The 27,187-nt window shown below is 51.2% G+C and overlaps 1 protein-coding gene across 1 annotated transcript in view; it reads right to left on the bottom strand.

The window, feature by feature from the left end:
- Positions 1-17,334: 17,334 nt before the first annotated feature.
- LOC134984060 (zinc finger protein 271-like) overlaps positions 17,335-27,187 on the bottom strand; it is a 221,260-nt gene continuing 211,407 nt past the window's right edge. The window contains exon 8 of the mRNA XM_063949701.1: positions 17,335-18,854. Coding sequence (XP_063805771.1) covers positions 18,235-18,854 — 620 coding nt within the window. The 3' untranslated portion in view covers positions 17,335-18,234. The remainder of the gene's footprint in view (positions 18,855-27,187) is intronic.

Raw genomic sequence — 27,187 nt, 5'->3', positions numbered from 1 at the left:
GACACACAGGGAATGCTCTGATAGAAGACAGGACCCCACTAGCCCTTTGGGGAGACAGAGGGAGAGTTTGCCAGCACACACCCAAGCGCTATAAATATATAGGGACAACCTTAAATAAGTGTGTTCCCCTTATAGCAGCTCAAATATTATTAATATCGCCAAATAAGTGCCCCCCCCCCCCTCTCTGTTTTTACCCTGTTTCTGTAGTGCAGTGCAGGGGAGAGCCTGGGAGCCTTCCTAGCAGCGGAGCTGTGTAGGAAAATGGCGCTGTGTGCTGAGGAGAATAGGCCCCGCCCCCTTTTCGGCGGGCTTCTTCTCCCGGTTTTTCTGAAAACCTGGCAGGGGTTAAATACATCCATATAGCCCCAGGGGCTATATGTGATGTATTTTAGCCAGAATAGGTATTTTTCATTGCTGCCCAGGGCGCCCCCCCCAGCGCCCTGCACCCTCAGTGACCGTTGGTGTGAAGTGTGCCGAGAGCAATGGCGCACAGCTGCAGTGCTGTGCGCTACCTCATGAAGACTGAGAAGTCTTCAGCCGCCGGTTTCTGGACCTCTTCTCTTTTCGGCATCTGCAAGGGGGTCGGCGGCGCGGCTCCGGTGACCCATCCAGGCTGTACCTGTGATCGTCCCTCTGGAGCTAGTGTCCAGTAGCCTAAGAAGCCAATCCATCCTGCACGCAGGTGAGTTCACTTCTTCTCCCCTAAGTCCCTCGTTGCAGTGAGCCTGTTGCCAGCAGCACTCACTGAAAATAAAAAACCTAACAAAACTTTTTCTAAGCAGCTCTTTAGGAGAGCCACCTAGATTGCACCCTGCTCGGACGGGCACAAAAACCTAACTGAGGCTTGGAGGAGGGTCATAGGGGGAGGAGCCAGTGCACACCACCTAGTGGTCAAACTTTTACATTTTGTGCCCTGTCTCCTGCGGAGACGCTATTCCCCATGGTCCTGACGGAGTCCCCAGCATCCACTAGGACGTCAGAGAAATATATATATTAGTATGCTTAGCTTAAAAAATATATGTGAATATACATAGCTAAGTTAAAATAGGTGACTATATATATATATATATATATATATATATATATATTAAATAGCGTGATGTAGATCAGCTCAATTGTGAAAAAGGGGTATAAGTGAGCCCGGACCATATAGCAATCAGAAAATGGCTGATCTCATACTCTTTATCTTGAGATCCACACAGAGTTGTTGACACCACCAGGACTTTTTCAATAGTTTCATGAAGATCCAAAAGACATAAAATAATAAAAACCCACATAGTGTAAAACCACAGGACAAGCTCAGAGCACTACAGGACTGCTAGTAGCTGCTGGTACATTAGTTAGAAAGATATATCGCTTATCTGAGTCTCAGCATTCAGCCAACGCGTTTCATCCAGGTGGAGCAAGTGTCCTCACCTCCAGACTTCCTCAGGGGTAATGACTGGCCTCGTGCCAGACAGGGTTTATATAGGGCTAACAATAAGCATAGTTAATGATTCCAATATGGCCAACACAGGATATCCTGTAGTATGAATAAGGTATATCACTTCTGTTAACTTGTACCTAAACCCAATTTACAGACAATGTAACCAACCCTCTCAGGGTGATATGTGTATAGAAATGCCTCTTTAACATAATAATGGTATATACTGCACACAATAATATTATTATTCATATTTTTGTGGTAATCCGAATCTCAGTAAAACCGGAAGCAGAAATGACGCTCTGTTATTGCGAGCATATAATGGTCTAACAACCAGAGTAATCATGGCCACCAACCCGGAGGTGAGTGGCAGGGCCAGCAACAGAAATCACAGGGCCCGGTACACTGACTTCTCTGGGGGCCCTCCCCCTGATCACCCCCTCTCCCACGCACCCACCATATCACCACCACTGCACATACACATTCCCTACCTGTGCCAGAACATGTATCACCACATATAAGACATTCTAATATTGTCATTGTTCTGTACAAGTACAGAAGATGTCACACAATAAGCTGTGCCAATGTCCAACGTTTCAGTCCTGGGAAACACTTTATCAACATAAAATAATCAGCAAAACCATCCCTTATATACCAGATCCCTATCAATGTAAACTGACCAGACATCGTGGCTCACCAGTCGCTGGGGCTGCAACGTCACCGATATATGACATGTCCCACTACATTACACCCTTACCAGGGTCAGGGGTTCCTGTCTGCAATGCCATGGACACAGTAGGATGGTATTGGGATCCCAGTGGTCCGAAGACCAACAACTGTATCCTGATGTGCAGAATCCTGACAGCTGCTAAGTATTCTAAACCCTTCCCTTCTACCCCCCTAACCCTACCTACCAGTAGCCTAACCCTAACCACCACCCCCACAGCCTAACCCTCCCTCCCTAGTGCCTAACCCTCCTTCTTTATCTCCTAACTGTATCCCTCCCTTCCTGCAGCCTAAACCTAACCTCTCTCCAGCCCCACAGACTAACCCTAACCTCCCCATAGTGCCTAAACCTAACCTACCCCAAGCTCTGCAGCCTGACCCTCCCCTTAGTGCCTAACCCTCCCTTCCTGCAGCCTAACCCTCCCCTTTGTGCCTAAACCTAATCTAATATACATATTGGAGCTGATTGGCTGGTGCGTTATCACCTTGCACTTATCACTGGTTTATCACTTCCTTATACCTTCTCCAGGATAACACATCTGCCCCAATGTACCTTAAAATCAACACATTACATACATTTGATACCAGTGAAAAAGTGACAATATCTATACAAACATTGACTGAACTGAAATAAAAAATCAAGAAAAAGAAGAGAGAGAGAGAGAAAGAGAATGGGAATCTAGCAGTAACATTGCACTGTCACTTACCACACACTGTTTCTCTGTCACTGACGGTGCTGGCTGCTGACAGTCAGTGTCCTGCAGTCTTCCTGATTGCTGCATCATCAGTGGGGAGCGGGGGAGAGTATCTGCTGTGTGGAGCCAGCAGTGATGCAGCTTGTGCTGCATCATCAGTGAGGAGCAGGGGAGAGTATCTGCTGTGTGGTGCCAGCAGTGCTGCATCATCAGTGGGGAACAGGGGAGAGTATCTGCTGTGTGGAGCCGGCGGTGCTGCAGCTTGTGCTGCATCATCAGTGGAGAGCAGGGGAGAGTATCTGCCGTGTGGAGCCAGCAGTGCTGCATCATCAGTGGGGAGCAGGGGAGAGTATCTGCTGTGTGGAGCCAGCAGTGCTGCAGCTTGTGCTGCATCATCAGTGGGGAGCAGGGGAGAGTATCTGCTGTGTGGTGCCAGCAGGGCTGCAGCTTGTGCTGCATCATCAGTGGAGAGCAGGGGAGAGTATCTGCTGTGTGGAGCCAGCAGTGCTGCATCATCAGTGGGGAGCAGGGGAGAGTACCTGCTGTGTGGAGCCAGCAGTGCTGCAGCTTGTGCTGCATCATCAGTGGGGAGCAGGGGAGAGTATCTGCTGTGTGGTGCCAGCAGTGCTGCAGCTTGTGCTGCATCATCAGTGGGGAGCAGGGGAGAGTGTCTGCTGTGTGGAGTCGGCAGTGCAGCAGCTTGTGCTGCATCATCAGTGGGGAGCAGGGGAGAGTATCTGCTGTGTGGAGCCGGCAGTGCTGCAGCTTGTGCTGCATCATCAGTGAGGAGCAGGGGAGAGTATCTGCTGTGTGGAGCCAGCAGTGCTGCAGCTTTTGCTGCATCATCAGTGGGGAACAAGGGAGAGTATCTGCTGTGTGGTGCCAGCAGTGCTGCAGCTTGTGCTGCATCATCAGTGGGGAGCAGGGGAGAGTATCTGCTGTGTGGAGCCGGCGATGCTGCAGCTTGTGCTGCATCATCAGTGGAGAGCAGGGGAGAGTATCTGCTGTGTGGAGCCAGCAGTGCTGCATCATCAGTGGGGAGCAGGGGAGAGTATCTGCTGTGTGGTGCCAGCAGTGCTGCAACTTGTGCTGCATCATCAGTGGGGAGCAGGGGAGAGTATCTGCTGTGTGGTGCCAGCAGTGCTGCAGCTTGTGCTGCATCATCAGTGGGGAGCAGGGGAGAGTATCTGCTGTGTGGTGCCAGCAGTGCTGCAGCTTGTGCTGCATCATCAGTGGGGAGCAGGGGAGAGTATCTGCTGTGTGTAGCCGGCAGTGCAGCAGCTTGTGCTGCATCATCAGTGGGGAGCAGGGGAGAGTATCTGCTGTGTGGTGCCAGCAGTGCTGCATCATCAGTGGGGAGCAGGGGAGAGTATCTGCTGTGTGGAGCCGGCAGTGCTGCAGCTTGTGCTGCATCATCAGTGGGGAGCAGGGGAGAGTATCTGCTGTGTGGTGCCAGCAGTGCTGCAGCTTGTGCTGCATCATCAGTGGGGAGCAGGGGAGAGTATCTGCTGTGTGGTGCCAGCAGTGCTGCATCATCAGTGGAGAGCAGGGGAGAGTATCTGCTGTGTGGAGCCAGCAGTGCTGCATCATCAGTGGGGAGCAGGGGAGAGTACCTGCTGTGTGGAGCCAGCAGTGCTGCATCATCAGTGGGGAGCAGGGGAGAGTATCTGCTGTGTGGAGCCGGCAGTGCTGCATCATCAGTGAGGAGCAGGGGAGAGTATCTGCTGTGTGATGCAAGCAGTGCTGCAGCTTGTGCTGCATCATCAGTGAGGAGCAGGGGAGAGTATCTGCTGTGTGGTGCCAGCAGTGCTGCAGCTCATGCTGCATCATCAGTGGGGAGCAGGGAAGAGTATCTGCTGTGTGGAGCCGGCAGTGCTGCAGCTTGTGCTGCATCATCAGCAGGGAGCAGGGGAGAGTATCTGCTGTGTGGAGCCAGCAGGGCTGCAGCTTGTGCTGCATCATCAGTGGGGAGCAGGGGAAAGTATCTGCTGTGTGGAGCCAGCAGTGCTGCAGCTTGTGCTGCATCATCAGTGGGGAGCAGGGGAGAGTATCTGCTGTGTGGAGCCAGTAGTGCTGCAGCTCGTGCTGCATCATCAGTGGGGAGCAGGGGAGAGTATCTGCTGTGTGGCGCCAGCAGCGCTGCAGCTCGTGCTGCATCATCAGTGAGGAGCAGGGGAGAGTATCTGCTGTGTGGAGCCAGCAGTGCTGGAGCTTGTGCTGCATCATCAGTGGGGAGCAGGGGAGAGTATCTGCTGTGTGGAGCCAGCAGTGCTGCATCATCAGTGGGGAGCAGGGGAGAGTACCTGCTGTGTGGAGCCAGCAGTGCTGCAGCTTGTGCTGCATCATCAGTGAGGAGCAGGGGAGAGTATCTGCTGTGTGGAGCCGGCAGTGCTGCAGCTTGTGCTGCATCATCAGTGAGGAGAAGGGGAGAGTATCTGCTGTGTAGTGCCAGCAGTGCTGCATCATCAGCAGGGAGCAGGGGAGAGTATCTGCTGTGTGGAGCCAGCAGTGCTGCAGCTTGTGCTGCATCATCAGTGAGCAGCGGGGGAGAATATCTGTTGTGTGGAGCCAGCAGTGTTGCAGCTTGTGCTGCATCAGCAGTGGGGAGCAGGGGAGAGTATCTGCTTTGTGGAGCCAGCAGTGCTGCAGCTTGTGCTGCATCATCAGTGGGGAGCAGGGGAGAGTATCTGCTGTGTGGAGCCGGCGATGCTGCAGCTTGTGCTGCATCATCAGTGGAGAGCAGGGGAGAGTATCTGCTGTGTGGAGCCAGCAGTGCTGCATCATCAGTGGGGAGCAGGGGAGAGTATCTGCTGTGTGGTGCCAGCAGTGCTGCAACTTGTGCTGCATCATCAGTGGGGAGCAGGGGAGAGTATCTGCTGTGTGGTGCCAGCAGTGCTGCAGCTTGTGCTGCATCATCAGTGGGGAGCAGGGGAGAGTATCTGCTGTGTGGTGCCAGCAGTGCTGCAGTTTGTGCTGCATCATCAGTGGGGAGCAGGGGAGAGTATCTGCTGTGTGTAGCCGGCAGTGCAGCAGCTTGTGCTGCATCATCAGTGGGGAGCAGGGAAGAGTATCTGCTGTGTGGTGCCAGCAGTGCTGCATCATCAGTGGGGAGTAGGGGAGAGTATCTGCTGTGTGGAGCCGGCAGTGCTGCAGCTTGTGCTGCATCATCAGTGGGGAGCAGGGGAGAGTATCTGTGTGGTGCCAGCAGTGCTGCAGCTTGTGCTGCATCATCAGTGGGGAGCAGGGGAGAGTATCTGCTGTGTGGTGCCAGCAGTGCTGCAGCTTGTGCTGCATCATCAGTGGGGAGCAGGGGAGAGTATCTGCTGTGTGGAGCCGGCGGTGCTGCAGCTTGTGCTGCATCATCAGTGGAGAGCAGGGGAGAGTATCTGCTGTGTGGAGCCAGCAGTGCTGCATCATCAGTGGGGAGCAGGGGAGAGTACCTGCTGTGTGGAGCCAGCAGTGCTGCATCATCAGTGGGGAGCAGGGGAGAGTATCTGCTGTGTGGAGCCGGCAGTGCTGCATCATCAGTGAGGAGCAGGGGAGAGTATCTGCTGTGTGATTCAAGCAGTGCTGCAGCTTGTGCTGCATCATCAGTGAGGAGCAGGGGAGAGTATCTGCTGTGTGGTGCCAGCAGTGCTGCAGCTCATGCTGCATCATCAGTGGGGAGCAGGGAAGAGTATCTGCTGTGTGGAGCCGGCAGTGCTGCAGCTTGTGCTGCATCATCAGCAGGGAGCAGGGGAGAGTATCTGCTGTGTGGAGCCAGCAGGGCTGCAGCTTGTGCTGCATCATCAGTGGGGAGCAGGGGAAAGTATCTGCTGTGTGGAGCCAGCAGTGCTGCAGCTTGTGCTGCATCATCAGTGGGGAGCAGGGGAGAGTATCTGCTGTGTGGAGCCAGTAGTGCTGCAGCTCGTGCTGCATCATCAGTGGGGAGCAGGGGAGAGTATCTGCTGTGTGGCGCCAGCAGCGCTGCAACTCGTGCTGCATCATCAGTGAGGAGCAGGGGAGAGTATCTGCTGTGTGGAGCCAGCAGTGCTGGAGCTTGTGCTGCATCATCAGTGGGGAATAGGGGAGAGTATCTGCTGTGTGGAGCCAGCAGTGCTGCATCATCAGTGGGGAGCAGGGGAGAGTACCTGCTGTGTGGAGCCAGCAGTGCTGCAGCTTGTGCTGCATCATCAGTGAGGCGCAGGGGAGAGTATCTGCTGTGTGGAGCCGGCAGTGCTGCAGCTTGTGCTGCATCATCAGTGAGGAGAAGGGGAGAGTATCTGCTGTGTAGTGCCAGCAGTGCTGCATCATCAGCAGGGAGCAGGGGAGAGTATCTGCTGTGTGGAGCCAGCAGTGCTGCAGCTTGTGCTGCATCATCAGTGAGCAGCATGGGAGAATATCTGTTGTGTGGAGCCAGCAGTGTTGCAGCTTGTGCTGCATCAGCAGTGGGGAGCAGGGGAGAGTATCTGCTTTTTGGAGCCAGCAGTGCTGCAGCTTGTGCTGCATCATCAGTGGGGAGCAGGGGAGAGTATCTGCTGTGTGGAGCCGGCGATGCTGCAGCTTGTGCTGCATCATCAGTGGAGAGCAGGGGAGAGTATCTGCTGTGTGGAGCCAGCAGTGCTGCATCATCAGTGGGGAGCAGGGGAGAGTATCTGCTGTGTGGTGCCAGCAGTGCTGCAACTTGTGCTGCATCATCAGTGGGGAGCAGGGGAGAGTATCTGCTGTGTGGTGCCAGCAGTGCTGCAGCTTGTGCTGCATCATCAGTGGGGAGCAGGGGAGAGTATCTGCTGTGTGGTGCCAGCAGTGCTGCAGCTTGTGCTGCATCATCAGTGGGGAGCAGGGGAGAGTATCTGCTGTGTGGAGCCGGCAGTGCAGCAGCTTGTGCTGCATCATCAGTGGGGAGCAGGGGAGAGTATCTGCTGTGTGGTGCCAGCAGTGCTGCATCATCAGTGGGGAGCAGGGGAGAGTATCTGCTGTGTGGAGCCGGCAGTGCTGCAGCTTGTGCTGCATCATCAGTGGGGAGCAGGGGAGAGTATCTGCTGTGTGGTGCCAGCAGTGCTGCAGCTTGTGCTGCATCATCAGTGGGGAGCAGGGGAGAGTATCTGCTGTGTGGTGCCAGCAGTGCTGCAGCTTGTGCTGCATCATCAGTGGGGAGCAGGGGAGAGTATCTGCTGTGTGGAGCCGGCGGTGCTGCAGCTTGTGCTGCATCATCAGTGGAGAGCAGGGGAGAGTATCTGCTGTGTGGAGCCAGCAGTGCTGCATCATCAGTGGGGAGCAGGGGAGAGTACCTGCTGTGTGGAGCCAGCAGTGCTGCATCATCAGTGGGGAGCAGGGGAGAGTATCTGCTGTGTGGAGCCGGCAGTGCTGCATCATCACTGAGGAGCAGGGGAGAGTATCTGCTGTGTGATGCAAGCAGTGCTGCAGCTTGTGCTGCATCATCAGTGAGGAGCAGGGGAGAGTATCTGCTGTGTGGTGCCAGCAGTGCTGCAGCTCATGCTGCATCATCAGTGGGGAGCAGGGAAGAGTATCTGCTGTGTGGAGCCGGCAGTGCTGCAGCTTGTGCTGCATCATCAGCAGGGAGCAGGGGAGAGTATCTGCTGTGTGGAGCCAGCAGGGCTGCAGCTTGTGCTGCATCATCAGTGGGGAGCAGGGGAAAGTATCTGCTGTGTGGAGCCAGCAGTGCTGCAGCTTGTGCTGCATCATCAGTGGGGAGCAGGGGAGAGTATCTGCTGTGTGGAGCCAGTAGTGCTGCAGCTCGTGCTGCATCATCAGTGGGGAGCAGGGGAGAGTATCTGCTGTGTGGCGCCAGCAGCGCTGCAACTCGTGCTGCATCATCAGTGAGGAGCAGGGGAGAGTATCTGCTGTGTGGAGCCAGCAGTGCTGGAGCTTGTGCTGCATCATCAGTGGGGAATAGGGGAGAGTATCTGCTGTGTGGAGCCAGCAGTGCTGCATCATCAGTGGGGAGCAGGGGAGAGTACCTGCTGTGTGGAGCCAGCAGTGCTGCAGCTTGTGCTGCATCATCAGTGAGGAGCAGGGGAGAGTATCTGCTGTGTGGAGCCGGCAGTGCTGCAGCTTGTGCTGCATCATCAGTGAGGAGAAGGGGAGAGTATCTGCTGTGTAGTGCCAGCAGTGCTGCATCATCAGCAGGGAGCAGGGGAGAGTATCTGCTGTGTGGAGCCAGCAGTGCTGCAGCTTGTGCTGCATCATCAGTGAGCAGCATGGGAGAATATCTGTTGTGTGGAGCCAGCAGTGTTGCAGCTTGTGCTGCATCAGCAGTGGGGAGCAGGGGAGAGTATCTGCTTTTTGGAGCCAGCAGTGCTGCAGCTTGTGCTGCATCATCAGTGGGGAGCAGGGGAGAGTATCTGCTGTGTGGAGCCGGCGATGCTGCAGCTTGTGCTGCATCATCAGTGGAGAGCAGGGGAGAGTATCTGCTGTGTGGAGCCAGCAGTGCTGCATCATCAGTGGGGAGCAGGGGAGAGTATCTGCTGTGTGGTGCCAGCAGTGCTGCAACTTGTGCTGCATCATCAGTGGGGAGCAGGGGAGAGTATCTGCTGTGTGGTGCCAGCAGTGCTGCAGCTTGTGCTGCATCATCAGTGGGGAGCAGGGGAGAGTATCTGCTGTGTGGTGCCAGCAGTGCTGCAGCTTGTGCTGCATCATCAGTGGGGAGCAGGGGAGAGTATCTGCTGTGTGGAGCCGGCAGTGCAGCAGCTTGTGCTGCATCATCAGTGGGGAGCAGGGGAGAGTATCTGCTGTGTGGTGCCAGCAGTGCTGCATCATCAGTGGGGAGCAGGGGAGAGTATCTGCTGTGTGGAGCCGGCAGTGCTGCAGCTTGTGCTGCATCATCAGTGGGGAGCAGGGGAGAGTATCTGCTGTGTGGTGCCAGCAGTGCTGCAGCTTGTGCTGCATCATCAGTGGGGAGCAGGGGAGAGTATCTGCTGTGTGGTGCCAGCAGTGCTGCAGCTTGTGCTGCATCATCAGTGGGGAGCAGGGGAGAGTATCTGCTGTGTGGAGCCGGCGGTGCTGCAGCTTGTGCTGCATCATCAGTGGAGAGCAGGGGAGAGTATCTGCTGTGTGGAGCCAGCAGTGCTGCATCATCAGTGGGGAGCAGGGGAGAGTACCTGCTGTGTGGAGCCAGCAGTGCTGCATCATCAGTGGGGAGCAGGGGAGAGTATCTGCTGTGTGGAGCCGGCAGTGCTGCATCATCACTGAGGAGCAGGGGAGAGTATCTGCTGTGTGATGCAAGCAGTGCTGCAGCTTGTGCTGCATCATCAGTGAGGAGCAGGGGAGAGTATCTGCTGTGTGGTGCCAGCAGTGCTGCAGCTCATGCTGCATCATCAGTGGGGAGCAGGGAAGAGTATCTGCTGTGTGGAGCCGGCAGTGCTGCAGCTTGTGCTGCATCATCAGCAGGGAGCAGGGGAGAGTATCTGCTGTGTGGAGCCAGCAGGGCTGCAGCTTGTGCTGCATCATCAGTGGGGAGCAGGGGAAAGTATCTGCTGTGTGGAGCCAGCAGTGCTGCATCATCAGTGGGGAGCAGGGGAGAGTATCTGCTGTGTGGAGCCAGTAGTGCTGCAGCTCGTGCTGCATCATCAGTGGGGAGCAGGGGAGAGTATCTGCTGTGTGGCGCCAGCAGCGCTGCAGCTCGTGCTGCATCATCAGTGAGGAGCAGGGGAGAGTATCTGCTGTGTGGAGCCAGCAGTGCTGGAGCTTGTGCTGCATCATCAGTGGGGAGCAGGGGAGAGTATCTGCTGTGTGGAGCCAGCAGTGCTGCATCATCAGTGGGGAGCAGGGGAGAGTATCTGCTGTGTGGAGCCAGCAGTGCTGCAGCTTGTGCTGCATCATCAGTGAGGAGCAGGGGAGAGTATCTGCTGTGTGGAGCCGGCAGTGCTGCAGCTTGTGCTGCATCATCAGTGAGGAGAAGGGGAGAGTATCTGCTGTGTAGTGCCAGCAGTGCTGCATCATCAGCAGGGAGCAGGGGAGAGTATCTGCTGTGTGGAGCCAGCAGTGCTGCAGCTTGTGCTGCATCATCAGTGAGCAGCGGGGGAGAATATCTGTTGTGTGGAGCCAGCAGTGTTGCAGCTTGTGCTGCATCAGCAGTGGGGAGCAGGGGAGAGTATCTGCTTTGTGGAGCCAGCAGTGCTGCAGCTTGTGCTGCATCATCAGCAGGGAGCAGGGGAGAGTATCTGCTGTGTGGTGCCAGCAGTGCTGCATCATCAGTGGGGAGCAGGGGAGAGTATCTGCTGTGTGGTGCCAGCAGTGCTGCATCATCAGCAGGGAGCAGGGGAGAGTATCTGTTGTGTGGTGCCAGCAGTGCTGCATCATCAGTGGGGAGCAGGGGAGAGTATCTGCTGTGTGGAGCCAGCAGTGCTGCATCATCAGTGGGGAGGAGGGGAGAGTATCTGCTGTGTAGTGCAAGCAGTGCTGCAGCTTGTGCTGCATCATCAGTGGGGAGCAGGGGAGAGTATCTGCCGGCATGGGCGCAGTATAATGATGTCCACAGACCTGGTGACGGAGGTAACCGGGAAGGAGGGGGTGTTCCCTTCGCTTGCCTGGTTGTATTTTTCTTACTTAAGCAACGTCAGATCTGTGGCAGGTGTCTGTATTTCTCATCTATGTGATACAGCACTGTTTTGTGTCCTACTGGATCACTGGGACCCTCTGATCCACAAGGCCCATGACGGGGGATCCCTTTGTACCCCCCATTGCTGGCCTGGTGAGTGGTCCGTAAGGTCACCAAATGTGCCGTCTGTACTTATATACCACCTCACATCACGCGGACGTGACCTGCACATCCGGCTGTAAACACACAAAGAAGCATGGATGCCTGACTAGAAAACACCGGCCACGATCCCATATACCTATATTGCACGCATAAAACATTCAATAAAAATACAATTATACACACAACACAGCAAATAAAAAAGGAGAGGAGCTCTAAGCGCCATCTTCTATAAACGCAATTCTGCCCATAGTTCCCATAATCCACATAACACTGTGTAATAATGTGTAACGGGCATTACGGTGTGTAATAATGTGTAATGGGCATTATGGTGTGTAATAATGTGTAATGGGCATTACGGTGTATAATAATGTGTAATGGGCATTACGGTGTGTAATAATGTGTAATGGGCATTACAGTGTATAATAATGTGTAATGGGCATTACGATGATCTTGAAGATGTACCGTTTGTTGAAGACATTTGTAAATGTCTCTCAATACCAGCATGTTCATTTGAAGGCAGGCTTCCTGACTTTAGCATTTTCCATGAAAGTTTCCTTGAGTGACAGCTCCTCAGCCCTGGAGACTTGTATCCGTGGTTACCAGGACCCAGTCCTGAATTCCAAACTTGCGTCCCTCTAATAGGTGCGAGCTGTGTAGCCACCACAGGAGTGAACTCCTGGCTTTTGACAACAGGACTATCTTCTGGTGCATGTGTAGGTGGGATCCACTTTACCAACAGGTCCTCCTGGAATACCCTGGCATGGAACCTGCCAACCTGTATGGCCTGATGGATCGACACTGTCGATAGTTTCAAAACTAGTATTACCATTTTCTGGATTTCCAGAGTCTTTTCCACCGGAAGAAAAACTCTCTGAACTACCCTGTTCATAATCGTCCCGAAAGATAAAATAATCTTTCCTGGAAAATTTATAATCCAACCGTGTTGTTGGTATGGTCAGGGAGAGCGCAATGTTTTGTACCACATGCTCACTGGATCTCGCCTTCATCAGGAGAACTTCTAGATACGGAATTATATTGACCCCTTCTTGAGGCCGGAGAACCATCGTCTCCACCAACACCTTGGTGACAACCCTCTGCGCCGTGGAGAAAACGAAAGGTAATGTCTGGAATGGTAATGGCAATCCTGAACCGCGAAACTCAGCTAAGTCTGGTAAGGAGGATAAATGGGAACATGCAGGTAAGCATCCTTTACATCAACTGACCCCCTGTAATCCCCCTCCTCTAGACTGGAAAACACTGCCCCCAGTGTTCCATCTTGAACTTGAAACGTTTCAAGTAGAGATTCGGATTTTAGGTTCAAGATCAGTCAGACCGAGCCGTCCAGTTTCGGAACTACAAAGAGGCTTGAATAAACCCCTCCCTTTGTTGTGACCCAGGCACCAGGACTATGTCCTGGTTCTGACATAAAATGTGAATTATTGTTATAAGTGCTTCTCTCTCTGAGACGTTGGCAAGGTCTGTTTTAAAAATCGGCATGGGGAAACGTCTTGAAACCCCAGTCTGTATTCCTGGGACACTATTTGTAATGGGTTCAGTATGGTATGCCAGAGGTCGAGCTCCCGTTGACCAGCATACCGGCGTCGGGAGCCTGACTACCGGCTTACCGACAGTGTGGCGAGCGCAAATGAGCCCCTTGCAGGCTCGCTGCGCTCGCCACGCTATTTTATTCTCCCTCCAGGGGGGTTGTGGACCCCCACGAGGAAGAATTAGTGTCGGTATGCCGGCTGTCGGGATTCCGGTGCTGGTATACTGTGCGCCGGGATCCCGTCAGTCGGCATACCGAAGACCACCCATTTGTAACACCCAGGGATCCAGGTCAGATTGACTCCAATCCTGACTGAGCAGTTTTTAGATGTGCCCCCATCCAAGCTACCTCCCATGAGGGATCCCCAGCGTCATTCTGTAGACTTGACAGAAGCAGGGGTAGACTTCTGTTCTTGGAATCTGAAGCCGTTGTAGACATCTTTTCATCTCTTCCCCGTCCTGCGAAAAAGGGGAAACGTCTCTCTGTACTTACTGGGCCAAAAAAGGACTGCATGTGAGGGTGATCTTTATTGCCAGTGCAGGTTCAGAGGGCAAAAATGCTGACTTACCTTTGGTAGCCGCTGAGACTAATGCATCCAGTCCATCGCCAAATAAGGCGTCCCCTTATATGGAAGAGCCTCCATATTTCTCTTTGGAATCTGCATCCGCTGAGCCGATACTGCTATGGTAGCGGCCTGTGAACTCAAGAGTCCAATATCTTTCATTGCTTCTTTGATATTCCCTAACTTAAGGAGTATCTCATCTTTATCAATCGTGTCAATTTCTGATGACACGCTGTCTGACCCTTTTTCAATAGCGCGACTCACCCACGAGCAGGCAATAGTGGGCCTGATCAGCGTACCATTGGTAACATAAATGGATTTCAATGTCATTTCCATCTTTCGGTCCGCCGGCTCTTTTAGTGAAGCCGTGCCAGGTGCAGGGAGAATTACCTTCTTTGTCAACCTGGACCATGCACTAATCTAACACAGGGGGTGACTGCCGGGAAAGAATATATTACGCACGTGGGAGGGAGTTGATCTATTTCCCTGGAGTCCCCCTCGTCGACTCAGGAGTCAGAGTCTGTGTCGGTAGCAGTAGCCATAACATTTAAATGGACTTCATGTGACCCAGAGAGGTTCGCCTGCAGATGAAAGAACGGAATGCTGACCAACATATCTTCTACATATTCAGCATGCAGCATTAGATACAGACTTATCTAATCTCTTATTGATATGATGCATACCACCACATATTTCATGCACCAATGCAGGCTCTTGGTGTGCCGGTAGCGCCACCACCTTACAACCCTGTGTCCCCAAACGGTTTCCTCCGTGAAGGAACTTCCTGCCTCCGATATGTCACCCACGTGTATCACACACACCTACAGACACACTGGGACTGATAGGGGACAGACCTCTGTCAGAGGCACACAAAAAGGATTAGCCAGCTCGCACCCCAGTGTAAACACACAAATCTGTGAAATATAACATAAACAGACCTTCAGAGCTTTATAATATAACATATACCTCGCCCCCCCCCCTTTTATATGCACCTTGATACAAATCAGTAGTGAAGGGAGGACCTAGTGTTTCTCTTGAGAAAATGGCGCTGAGAAGTGTGCTGGCTTAGTGAGGAAGAAGCCCCGCCCCCATAATGGCACACTTCTCCCGCTCTTAATTAATTAATTTCACTGGTGGGGGTAGGACAGAGTGTGTTTATGCCCCTTTTGCCAAAAATAAGTGTATTAACTGCCCAGGGCGCCCCCCCCCTGCACCCTGCCTATGTCTAGCAGTGTATTGTGTGGCTGTGAGGAGGAAGCTCCGGCCCCTTAATGGCACGCTTCATCCCGCTATTTTCCAATGAATATTTATACTGGCGGGGGGTTAGGACAGTGCCTTGGCACTTATGCCCCCTCTTGCCAGTGCCTTTTTGAGGACTTATAGGGTGCCCCTCCCCCGCACCCTGTAGTGCCGCTGTGTGTGGGAGCATGGTGCGCAGCACGATCGCTGTGCGGTACCTCAGAAGCCGTCCCTGAAGTCTTCTTTTCTTCTTCTACTCACCTGTCTTCTGACTTCTAACTCTGCAAGGGGGGTGACGGTGGGCTCTGGGAACGAGCATCTAGGCGTACCTAGCGATCAGACCCTCAGGAGCTAATGGTGTCCTGTAGCCAAAGAAGCCAAACCTTTAAACTCACCAGAAGTAGGTCTGACTTCTCTCCCCTAAGTCCCACGAAGCAGGGAGACTGTTGCCAGCAGCCCCCGTGAAAATAAAAAACCTAACATTAAGTCTTTTCAGAGAAACTCAGAGTGCATCCAGTCTGCCTGGGCACAGCTCTAAACTGGAGTCTGGAGGAGGGGCATAGAGGGAGGAACCAGGTCACACCATTTGAAAGTCTTAAAGTGTCCATGTCTCCTGCGGATCTCGTCTATACCCCATGGTTCTTGAAGTGTCCCCAGCATCCTCTAGGACGTATGAGAAATAAAAGTTATGTTTTAATTTATTCATGAAACATAAAGAAAAAAAGAGTGCACCACATATTAAGGCTTCTTTAGATATAAGCCCACAAGCATTTTTTTCTAAACCCCCTAACCAGTCATTGCAATTTGCTTAATGGCGCACCTCCAACCAGATTAGCTAATCTTTGGTATTAACACTTTCGGATTATTCCCTCTATGGGTTGGTTCATACATAGAAGGATCATAAAACAATTATCATTTGGGGCTGTGCATAGTCCCTCAGACTTAACGTCTTCCCTGGAAATACTTGTGGATGGAGCCCTTCATTCGCTTTGCCAGGATTCAAGGGTGGTCAATCTGTTGAAATCAGAGCACTACATTTTGGCCACCGTGCTCGATCCTAGGTTTAAAGCCTACGTTGTATTTCTCTTTCCGGACACAAGTCTGCAGAGGTGGAAAGATCTGCTGGTGAGAAAATTGTCAACTCAAGCGGAACGTGATCCGTCAACAGCTCCTCCTTCATTTTCTCCAGCAACTGGGGCTGCGAGGAAAAGGATAACATTTCCGAGCCCACCTACTGGACACAAAAGTAACAATACAAGTGACACATTAACAGGAAATTGTTTCTGTCACCATAGCGACAATTATCTGGAAATAAGATAATACACAGACACATAAAAAGACTCAACGGAAATCTTTTGTTTTTAAACAACTTTATTTCATATCTTTAATACACAGATTTTTCTCTATATTTTAAACTTAAAAAATACTTTACTCTGCACAACATGGATAAAATATCCTTTAAAGCACAGAAACAATTCAAGTTACATTATAGTATTGCAGGTAAGTAAAACAGATACATATCAGGAGAGCCAAAACCCTATGGGGGTCATTCAGACCCAGCCGCAATAGCGGCCCACAGCAGTTTGCTGGTGGTGGCAAAATACACATGCGCAGCGGCCGCAGACACACACATTGCGGTCACATCCCTGAGGGGTGAACGCGGGCAGGCCGGAACCATTTTCCAGGGGCTGCGTGATGTCACATCTGCATTCATCTCTGATTAACCCCCTATAAGCTTCCAGAGTGCACCTCATATCTCATCTTTTCCAAGTTACTACAAATGATATGAGATCGGTAGCAGCACTACTTTCAGGAAGTCTAATTATCAACTGGTTCTGTGCGGGACCCATACACCTCTTTACTGCCTCCAGTAGCCCCTGGTACTGCACTGCGGCCATCCACCCTGTCTCCCCCCACTACTGCCACCCACCCTGTCTCCTCCCACTACTGCCACCCGCCCTGTCTCCCCCCCACTACTGCCACCCGCCCCGTCTCCCTCTACTACTGCCACCACCTTGTCTCCCCCCCTACTGCCACCCGCCCTGTCTCCCCCACTACTGCCACACGCCCTGTCTCCCTCCACCACTGCCGCCACCTTGTCTCCCCCACTACTGCCACGCCCTGCCTCCATCCACTAATGCCACCGCCCTGCCTCCCCCACACTACTGCTACCCACCCTCTCCCCCACTACTGCCACCGCCCTGTCTCCCCCCACTACTGCTACCCACCCTTTCTCCCCCACTACTGCCACAGCTCTGTCTCCCCCACTACTGCTATCCACCATCTCCCCCCACACTACTGCCACCGCCCTGTCTACACCCACTATTGCCACCGCCCTGCCTCCCCCACACTACTGCTACCCACCCTCTCCCCCCACTACTGCCACTGCCCTGTCTCCCCCACTACTGCCACCGCCCTGTCTCCCCCACTACTGTCACCACCGTCTCCTTCCACTACTGCCACTCACCCTGTCTCCCCCAACTACTGCCACCACCCTGTCTCCCCTAACTACTGCCACCCACCCTGTCTCCTTTCACTGCCCTGTCTCTGCCCACTACTGCCACCCGCCCTCTCCCCTTTCCACTACTTCCACCTTGTCTCCCCATCTGACACCTTAACTCTGCTTGAGGACAAGATTCTCACACAGACACTGCCTCCTGCAGTCCCCACTACTGCCAGCCACCCCGAGTACCCCCTCAGCTCTGCTTGGAGATAATATTACCCAGACAGTGCCACCGATACACCAATAGTGCCACCCACCCTGTCTCCCCTCAGACATCTCAGCACTGCTTGGGGTTTCTTTGAATTTCTGGTAACAGTCCATCTGCAGATGGAAGCAAGTAGGACAGTATGGAGGCAGAAGCTGCTTCTGGTACTTTGGACCCTGGTCATGTAGGGCTGGGAGAGTCAGTAAGATTATGTAACAGTCACCATCTTACAGGCAGCCGGTGGAGGGAACAGAGAATGGGTGTTATGTGGCGTGTGGTTGGTAGTAAAGCTGAGTTGTAGCCCTGCCGTTTATTGGTGATCTTCTATCATAAGGACCTGTTTCACCAGGACTGAGTCACAGCCAACTGGCATCACCCACACCTGGAGCTCAACTAGACAACCATTTAGGATTGGTACTGGTTTCTCAGTACCCGCAGCAAAAGACTGCATAGCAGTAGTAGATGAGGGCATGACATCTGATTATTTCACCCTGCGGTAGCATGTAAATTGCAAAAAGCATAGGAGATAGGATAAGAACCTTGAAGAACAACGCATGGCAATGATGAGTATACTCCAGAAGATTAAAATGGTTCCTCACCTGAGTGATGTCTATTGTGAGCAACAAGTGCCGATTTATTTCTCAGAGTATGGAAATGGCTTCTCACCTGTGTGACTTCTCATATATGTAACAAGTTGTGATTTCTGTGTAAAACATTTCCCGCACTGAGAGCAAGAAAATGGCTTCACACCTGTGTGACTTCTCTCATAGTTTCTAAGATCTGATTTGTGTGCAGAACATTTCCCACACTCAGAACATGGAAATATATTCTCACCTGTGTGACTTCTTTGATGTATAATAAGTGTTGATTTCTGGGAAAAACATTTCCCGCACTCAGAGCAAGAAAACGGCTTCTCACCTGTGTGACTTCGCTGATGTGTAACAAGTTGTGATTTACATGTAAAACATTTCCCACACTCAGAACATGTCAGTGGCCTCTCACCTGTGTGACTTCTCTGGTGTATAACAAGATGTGATTTGTATGTAAAACATTTCCCACACTCAGAACATAGAAATGGCTTCTCACGTGTGTGAGTTCTCTTATGTCTAACAAGATGTAATTTCTGTGTAAAACTTTTCCCACAATCAGAGCAAGAAAATGGCTTCTCACCTGTGTGACTTCGCTGATGTGTAACAAGTGGTGATTTCTGGGAAAAACATTTCCCACACTCAGAGCAAGAAAACGGCTTCTCACCTGTGTGACTTCTGTGATGTAGAACAAGTTGTGATTTACATGTAAAACGTTTCCCACACTCAGAGCAAGAAAATGGCCTCTCACCTGTGTGACTTCTTTGATGTAGAACAAGATGTGATTTGTATGTAAAACATTTCCCACACTCAGAACATGGAAATGGCTTCTCACCAGTGTGACTTCTCTGATGTGGTACAAGATCTGATTTCCGTCTAAAACATTTCCCACACTCTGAACATATCAGTGGCCTTCCACCTGCCCTACCTGTGTGTGGGTTAATAGGCTTTGTGTTCTGTGTAAAACATTTGGCATCTATAGAACAGGGAAACACTGTATCTACTGTCAGAGCTGTAACAGATGCACCAATATCAGAGTGATCAGGAGAACATTTCCCAGGATCAGAGGGATCAGCTGATAGAGCTGGATGTATAATTGGGGTAATGGGGTTATCTCCTGGAGAATCCTGTCTACTGTCATTATCTTTTATGTCACAATCCGGGGATAACATTAGATGTCCTTCTGAGATATTCCTGCTTGTGTGTCCATCTGCTGGAAATAAAATACATTATGGAAATGTGACATTTTCTGTAACAATATTAATCTTGTAAACAATAGGAGATGACTCTCTGGGACACTTAATTGTAAATGTGTGTGTATAATAAAACATAACTTAATGAAGGCTTTATAATATTGTGTCTCAGACTATCATTGTGTCCACCCTCCTGAGAACACTCACAATAACAAATGTAATATTATAATAAGACTTAGATATATCTCTCTCTTGTACTGGTAACTAACCATGAAGTATAAATGGAGATGTAGTCACTCGCCAAGTCCTATGTCAGCACCAATGTAAAACAATCGATGGGGAACATATCGTATGAATTGGAGATTCTAGCTGAACAATAATATCAGTCATATGAGCTGATGGATCAGAGAAATGTCTCCTAACGTTACTCCTGGAAGCATTGGTAAGGTAGTATTCCTTTATGTGTGTGCTCATACGCTGGTAAGCCTGTACATGTGTTACTCACCCTTATATAAGGTATATTGCTACAGCAGAGTAGGTGTGGAACAAGGTACTTTACATGCAATACACCATATAATACCCTGTAATCATCATCATCTGCTAGGTTATAATCTACTTTTACAACCCCCCCCCCCCCCCCAATCATCAGTGTCTTACCTCTATTCTCTCAATAGGAATAAGGAAGATGTGAGTACGGTCAGTATGATATAGAGAATTACATATCAGTATCTATACAGCTCCTGCCATACTTCTGCTTCTCATACGTGCGCTCTGAGTGAGAGTGCAGGGAAGACAGCAGAGTCTGATGAGAGATTGGATCTGCCATTGCAGGAATATACCACACCTGTCACCCCTGTTAATAGATAAAATAAAAAATAAGAGGGGCCCGAGTCCATCCAGACGTGCTTTCTGGAGCTCTCCTAACTAAGTGACTTCTTATCTACCCTATCTGATAGCTCTCAGCCGCAGCTGGGACCAAGATCCAATCTATTAAGTCCCTCCACTCCTACTGCCCTAAAGCCGCTGGCTACGCTTACTCCGGGCAGCGTTCACTGTCGCAGCCTAGCAATGCCGCTGAAGCCACGGGCTGTATTCTGGGGATAAGTGCACCCAGTCTTTCCTGCACGCTCCAGACACCTGACTTGGAGGTGCTTTTGGCTGCAGGGGTGGGATGGTTAGGGTTAGGCTGTGGGTAGGTGGGGGGGTTAGAGTTAGGCATCCCCAGAGAGGGATAGGGTTAGGCTGTTAGGGTGGGAGGGCTAGGCTGTGGGGGAGGGAGGGTTAGGCTGCAGGGAGAAGGGTTAGCACCACTGGGGAGGGTTAGGGACAGGCTGTGGGGGAGGGAGGGCTAGGTTTAGGCTGCAGGGAGAAGGGATAGGTTTTGCACCACTGGGGAGGGTTAGGGACAGGTTGTGGGGGAGGGAGGGCTAGGTTTAGGCTGCAGGGAGAAGGGTTAGCACCACTGGGGAGGGTTAGGGACAGGCTGTGGGGGAGGGAGGGCTAGGTTTAGGCTGCAGGGAGAAGGGTTAGCACCACTGGGGAGGGTTAGGGACAGGCTGTTGGGGAGGGAGGATTAGGCTGCAGGTAGGGGGTGTTAGGCATCCCCAGGGGAGGGTTAGGCTGTGAGGGAGATAGGCTGCGGGTAGGGGGGTTAGGCACCCCCCGGGGAGGGTTAGGCTATGGGGGAGGGAGGGTTAGCCTGTGGGGGAGGGAGAGTTAGGGTTAGGCTTCAGCGAGAAGTGTTAGCACCACTGGGTAGGGATAGGGACAGGCTGCGGGGGAGGGAGGGTTAGGCTGCGGGTAGGGGGGTTAGGCATCCCACAGGGAGGGTTAGGCTGTGGGGGAGGCAGGGTTAGGGACAGGCTGTGGGGGAGGTAGTGTTAGGCGGTGGGTAGGGGGGGTTAGGCATCCCCCAGGGAGGGTTAGGCTGTGAGTAGGTGGGTGTTAGGAATCCCATGGGGAGGGTTAGGTTGTGGAGGAGAGAGGGTTAGGCATCCCCTGGGAAGGGTTACGCTGTGGGGGATGGAGGGTTAGGCTGCTAGGGTGGGAGGGTTAAGCTGCAAGTAGGGGGGTTAGACATCCACCGTGGATGGTTAGGCTATGGGGGAGCGAGGATTAGGCTGCAGGTAGTGGGGGCTAAGGCATCCCCTGAGGAGGGTTAGGCTGTGGGGGAGGGAGGGTTATGCTGCTAGGATGGGAGGAGTAGGCTGTGGGTAGGGAGGGTTAGGCATCCCCAAGGAAGGGTAAGGCTGTGGGGGGGAGGGAGGGTTAGGTTTAGGCTGCAGGAAGCTTTAGAACTACTGGGGAGGGTTAGGGACAGGCTGTGGGGGAGGGTTAGGCTATGGGTATGGGGGTTAGGCATCCCCCGGGGAGCGTTAGGTTGTGTGTGGAGGGTTAGGCTGATAGGGTGGGAGGGTTAGGCTGTGGGTAGGGGGGTTAAACATCCCCCGGGGAGGGTTAGCCTGTGGGTAGGGGGGTTAGGCATTCCCTGGGGGGTTAGGCTGTGGGGGAGGGAGGATTAGGCTGCGGTTCGGCATCCCCCGGGGAGGGTTAGGCTGTGGTGGAAGGAGGGTTAGACTGTGGGTAGGGGGTATTAGGCATCCACTGGGGAGCATTAGGCTATGGGGGTGGGAGGGTTAGGCTGTGGGTAAGGGAGGGGTTAGGCATCCCCCATGGAGCGTTAGGCTGCGGGTGAGGGAGGGTTAGGCTGTATAGGATGGAGGGTTAGGCTGCGGGTAGGGGGATTACGCATCCCCCGGGAAGGGTTAGGCAGTGGGGGAGGGAAGGTTAGGCTGCTAGGGTGGGAGGAATAGGCTGCGGGTGGGGGGGGTTAGGCATCTCACAGGGGGGTTAGCACCACTGGGGAGGGTTAGGGACAGGCTGTGGGAAAGGTGGGTTAGTGTGAGGGGGGAATCAGGTTTAGATTAGATTTTAGGGGGACTGTCGGGATTTTCACCTCTGGAATGCTGCTGCCGGCATAATGACAGCGGGTAGCCCGGGCTTTGGGATATCCTATGTATTCCGTTTTCACCATAGCGTTAGCAGCACAAATGAAAGGACCAGAGGCAGGAACAACAAAGTTCTAGAAATTGCAGCAACCATCACAATGACTGGATACATGAAGAGATGCAGCGTTACATAAGACACACACAGTACCACACTACCTTATTAATAACATCCAGCTCACCCACATAAGTCACCTGACCAGGCAGCCTTCACAGAATGGGCTGCCCACAGTCACCGGAGCCCGGCGGTGATACTGGGAAGTGATGTGGCTGCCATTTTGGATCCTGGTGCCCGGCCATCGCATGCTTTGCCTTCTATAAGGTTTAATATAAAGAAGTGTCCTGACGGCTGGAACGGGGTCACTAAACTACATTGAGGCATTTGCCTGGAGGTGAAACTACCTTCTATTTATATGGTACCACTATCATCTACTTCCTCTCAGTCTACATGCAGAGCCCAGTATCAAGTATCGTCTTAGTACAGCTTATTACACTCTGATTACAACCTCACAGTATATTATTTTGTGGATTTATCCACTGAATATATTTTGCCATTTCTGTCTCTCTGTGCTGAGTACTTCACGTCTGTGATCACGCTGACCTCTAGTGGAATTTCTCGGTCATTATTGTGTTATTTGAGTTGCATTACATCATGTTTACTTGAAATTTTGGCTTGGATACCCGTCACCTCGACTAAGAATGTCATTTTGAACGGAGTCATCTTGATGTAACCTCCTGACAGCGTACTACTGCTCCTTTTATTTACAGATCATTTGTATTTTCCTATCTCTGAGAGGTCAGTCTCTTTGTAGCTGGCTTACCATGCTTCCAAAAAAGGTTAAAAAGGTACCAAATCGACCCCACCTGTCCATCTCTTTGGTATCTCAAATTCAGTTGGTCCTTCTGAGACCGCTACAACATCATCTGCTTCTTCTTGTCAGACGCACAGCCCAGCTGTAATGGCTGAAGACGTCTTAAGACACTCTAGAGGATCCTGATACTCTACGCTCTATACATTCTGTTATCTACATTTAAGGACTGGAATAACCTCAGAACTTAGCTCTAATATTCAAGCTTTGAGGTCCGATATCAGTGAGATTGGCACACGTACAGACTTAAGATGAAAGAGATTGTTGCGTCTCACAAAGATCTGATTTCAGCACATGACACCGTTCAGGAAGACACGGCCTCTATTCGTGATAAAGTCATTGATTTAGAAGACAGGTCTCAGAGAAATAATATCAGAATAATGGTCGTTCCGGATTCTGTTACAAATGCTGAGCTTTATGATTATGCCACAGTCCTCATTTCAGAAACTTCCACCGAAGGCTTCTGCCGCTGACCTTTTTATTGATAGGATCCATAGACTCCCAAAGACCAAACAGGCCCCTATCCAAGCACTGAGGGACACTCTGCTCACTATTTTCATATTAAAGAACACATTCTACAGTCTGCTATGTCTTCCTCATCCACAGCTGAGTGCCTGGATAACCTGCAGATATTTCCAAATATTTCTCCTGTGACGCTGGCCAAAAGGGGTCTATTCCACCCAAGGAAATGTGCAATACAAATGGGGCTTTCCTACTCAGCTTATTGTAATGCGAAATGGCACCTTCCCAGTGATACCTTCACCCGAGGATGGCCCTACTATTCTGAAAAAGTGGGACATTCCTGTTGACAGTCCTTCATGACACTTTACCTAAACCAATCCCGGAGGAGCTGTCTTCCGTCTCCAAGTAATATGCTAAAGGAGTAAGACTGTTACAGACACTCAGAGTCTGTTTCCTGCTGTAACATGTGCCAACTGGGACTAAGTTACTGGGCATGGATCTATTTTTAGGCCAGATTTATTTGCTCTTGTTATGGGTATAAAACGTGTATTTTTATCTTTATTTCCTGTGCTATGTAATTGCTATATGGTCTGATATTCTTTCCACTGTTACGTTTCATAATACCTTTCTAGAATGTTTGGGTGTTCAGGTAAAGCATGACTGATCCGTCTAACATCCTGTTGCCCTTATAACGGTGTTGGTAGAACCTACATTGGATATCAGGCCATGTTCTTGACCTTTACCTCTTTTGGTTACATTGAGATTTGATATTTCTTTGTATAATTGTTACTATGATGATTAGATTTTGCACTCTCGTATGGCTACTTGGGATAGTTCGCGGGTCCCCCTTTTAGCACCGACCGCCACCTTTTCCCACCTTTCTGTCACGGTACCCTAGTGACGGAATCTCTAGATCCTTTATGGACGCTATTTCTGGCTCCATTTTTTCTTTCCTTTGCTATCTGTAATTGGATAGTTTGAAGTATGCACACGCCCTACAGACTCTATTGGACTTTACACAGATGATCCTAGATGTTTCATACCATGATCTGATCTCTCTCTATCACGGTGACATTTTTAAGTCTTAATGTAAAAGGTCTTAATTCTCCCCGTAAGAGACGTCTTGCAACAACATATTTCGCTGACCAGAAGGCGGCGGTGGTAGACACTCAGGAATCACATGTTCCATTGCACTCTCCCCCTCACTTTACCAATAACTACCCAACATGCTCTATCTCCTGTGGTGTAGCCATCCTTTCCCATAGATCCTGCCCCTTTCACCTGGAAAGCAAGTGGGTGGATTGCAATGGTAGATATTGGATTCTAGTTGTGAAAATTCATTATAAATATGTCACCCTCACTTCTCTCTATGCCCCTCATGCCAGACAGACCCGATTTCTTAAATCGTTTTTTCAAACGCTACAAGAAATAGGATTTTAATACCTACCGGTAAATCCTTTTCTCTTAGTCCGTAGAGGATGCTGGGGTCACCATTAGAACCATGGGGTATAGACCGGATCCGCAGGAGACATGGGCACTTTAAGACTTTCAAAGGATGTGAACTGGCTCCTCCCTCTATGCCCCTCCTCCAGACTCCAGTTATAGGAACTGTGCCCAGGGAGATGGACATTTCGAGGAAAGGATTTATTGTTAAACTAAGGTGAGATACATACCAGCACACACCTCAAACAAGCCGCACAACATGGCATTCCATAGAACACAAGCCAACGGCATGAACGTCAGCAACATGCCGACTATAACTGTAACACAACATGTGTGTAACCACAATGAACAACTGCAGATACAGTACGCACTGGGATGGGCGCCCAGCATCCTCTACGGACTAAGAGAAAAGGATTTACCGGTAGGTATTAAAATCCTATTTTCTCATACGTCCTAGAGCAGGGGTGGGGAACCTGTGGCCCTCCAGCTGTTGTTGAAATACACATCCCAGCATGCCCTGCAACAGTTTTAGCATGGCCAAATAGCAAAATTGTAGCAAGGCATGCTTTTATGTGTAGTTCAACAACAGCTGGAGGGCCAAAGGTTCCCCACCCCTGTCCTAGAGGATGCTGGGGTCACCATTAGAACCATGGGGTTATACCAAAGCTCTAGTACCGGCGGGAGAGTGCGGATGACTCTGCAGCACTGATTGACCAAACTGGAGGTCATCATCGGCCAAGGTATCAAACTTGTAAAACTTAGCAAAAGTGTTTGACCCTGATCAAGTAGCTGCTCGGCAAAGTTGTAATGCCAAGACTCCCCGGGCAGCCGCCCAGGATGAGCCCACCTTCCTAGTCAAATGGGCTTTTACCGATTTTGGTAACGGCAATCCCGTCGTAGAATGAGCCTGCTGAATCGTATTACAGATCCAGCCTGCAATAGTCTGCCTGGAAGTAGGACACCCAATCTTGTTGGGAGCATACAGGACAAACAGAGCCTCCGTTTTCCTGATTTGAGCCGTTCTGGCGACATAAATTTTCAAAGCTCTGACCACATCCAGATACTTTGACTCGTAAGGCGTCAGTAGCCACTGGCACCACAATAGCTTGGTTCATGTGGAAAGATGAAACCACTTTCGGCAGAAATTGTTGACGAGTTCTCAACTCTGCTCTATCTTCATGAAAGATCAAATAAGGGCTCTCGTGAGACAAGGCCGCTCAGACACCCGCCTCGCGGATGCCAAGGCCAACAGGATGACCACTTTCCAAGTGAGGAATTTCAATTCCACCTTACGTAAAGGTTCAAAGCAATGTTATTGAAGGAACTGCAACACCACATTAAGATCCCACAGTGCCACTGGGGGCACAAATGGAGGTTGGATGTGCAACACACCCTTCACGAAGGTCTGAACTTATGGAAGGGAGGCCAATTGTTTCTGAAAGAAAACCGATAAGGCTGAAATCGGTACCTTTACTGAGCCCAATTTTAGGCCCGCATCCACACCTGCGTGTAGAAAATGGAGAAAACATACTAGCTGAAATCCCTCTGTAGGAGCTTTCTTGGATTCACACCAAGAAACATATTTTCTCCAAATACGGTGGTAATGTTTAGACGTTACTCCTTTTCTGGCCTGAATAAGTGTGGGAATGACTTCACTGGGAATACCCTTTCGGGCTAGGATTTTGCGTTCAACCACCATGCCATCAAACGTAGCCGCAGTAAGTCTTGATACACGCATGGCCCTTGCCGTAACAGGTCCTCGCGGAGAGGAAGAGGCCAGGGATCTTCTACGAGTAATTCCTGAAGATCTGGATACCAAGCCCTCCTTGGCCAGTCTGGGACAATGAGGATCGCTTGAATCTTTGTACTTCTTATGATCTTTAGAACTTTTGGAATGAGAGGAAGTTGAGGGAATACATATTCCAACTGAAACACCCACGGTGTCACCAGTGCATCCACTGCCATTGCTTGAGGGTCCCTCGACCTGAAACAATATCTCTGTAGCTTCTTGTTGCGACGAGACGCCAT

Source organism: Pseudophryne corroboree (genome assembly GCF_028390025.1).
Source record: "Pseudophryne corroboree isolate aPseCor3 chromosome 3 unlocalized genomic scaffold, aPseCor3.hap2 SUPER_3_unloc_33, whole genome shotgun sequence".
Lineage (NCBI taxonomy): Eukaryota > Metazoa > Chordata > Amphibia > Anura > Myobatrachidae > Pseudophryne > Pseudophryne corroboree.
The sequence above is the reverse complement of the archived record's forward strand: the minus strand, read 5'-3'. Positions and strand labels throughout refer to the sequence as shown.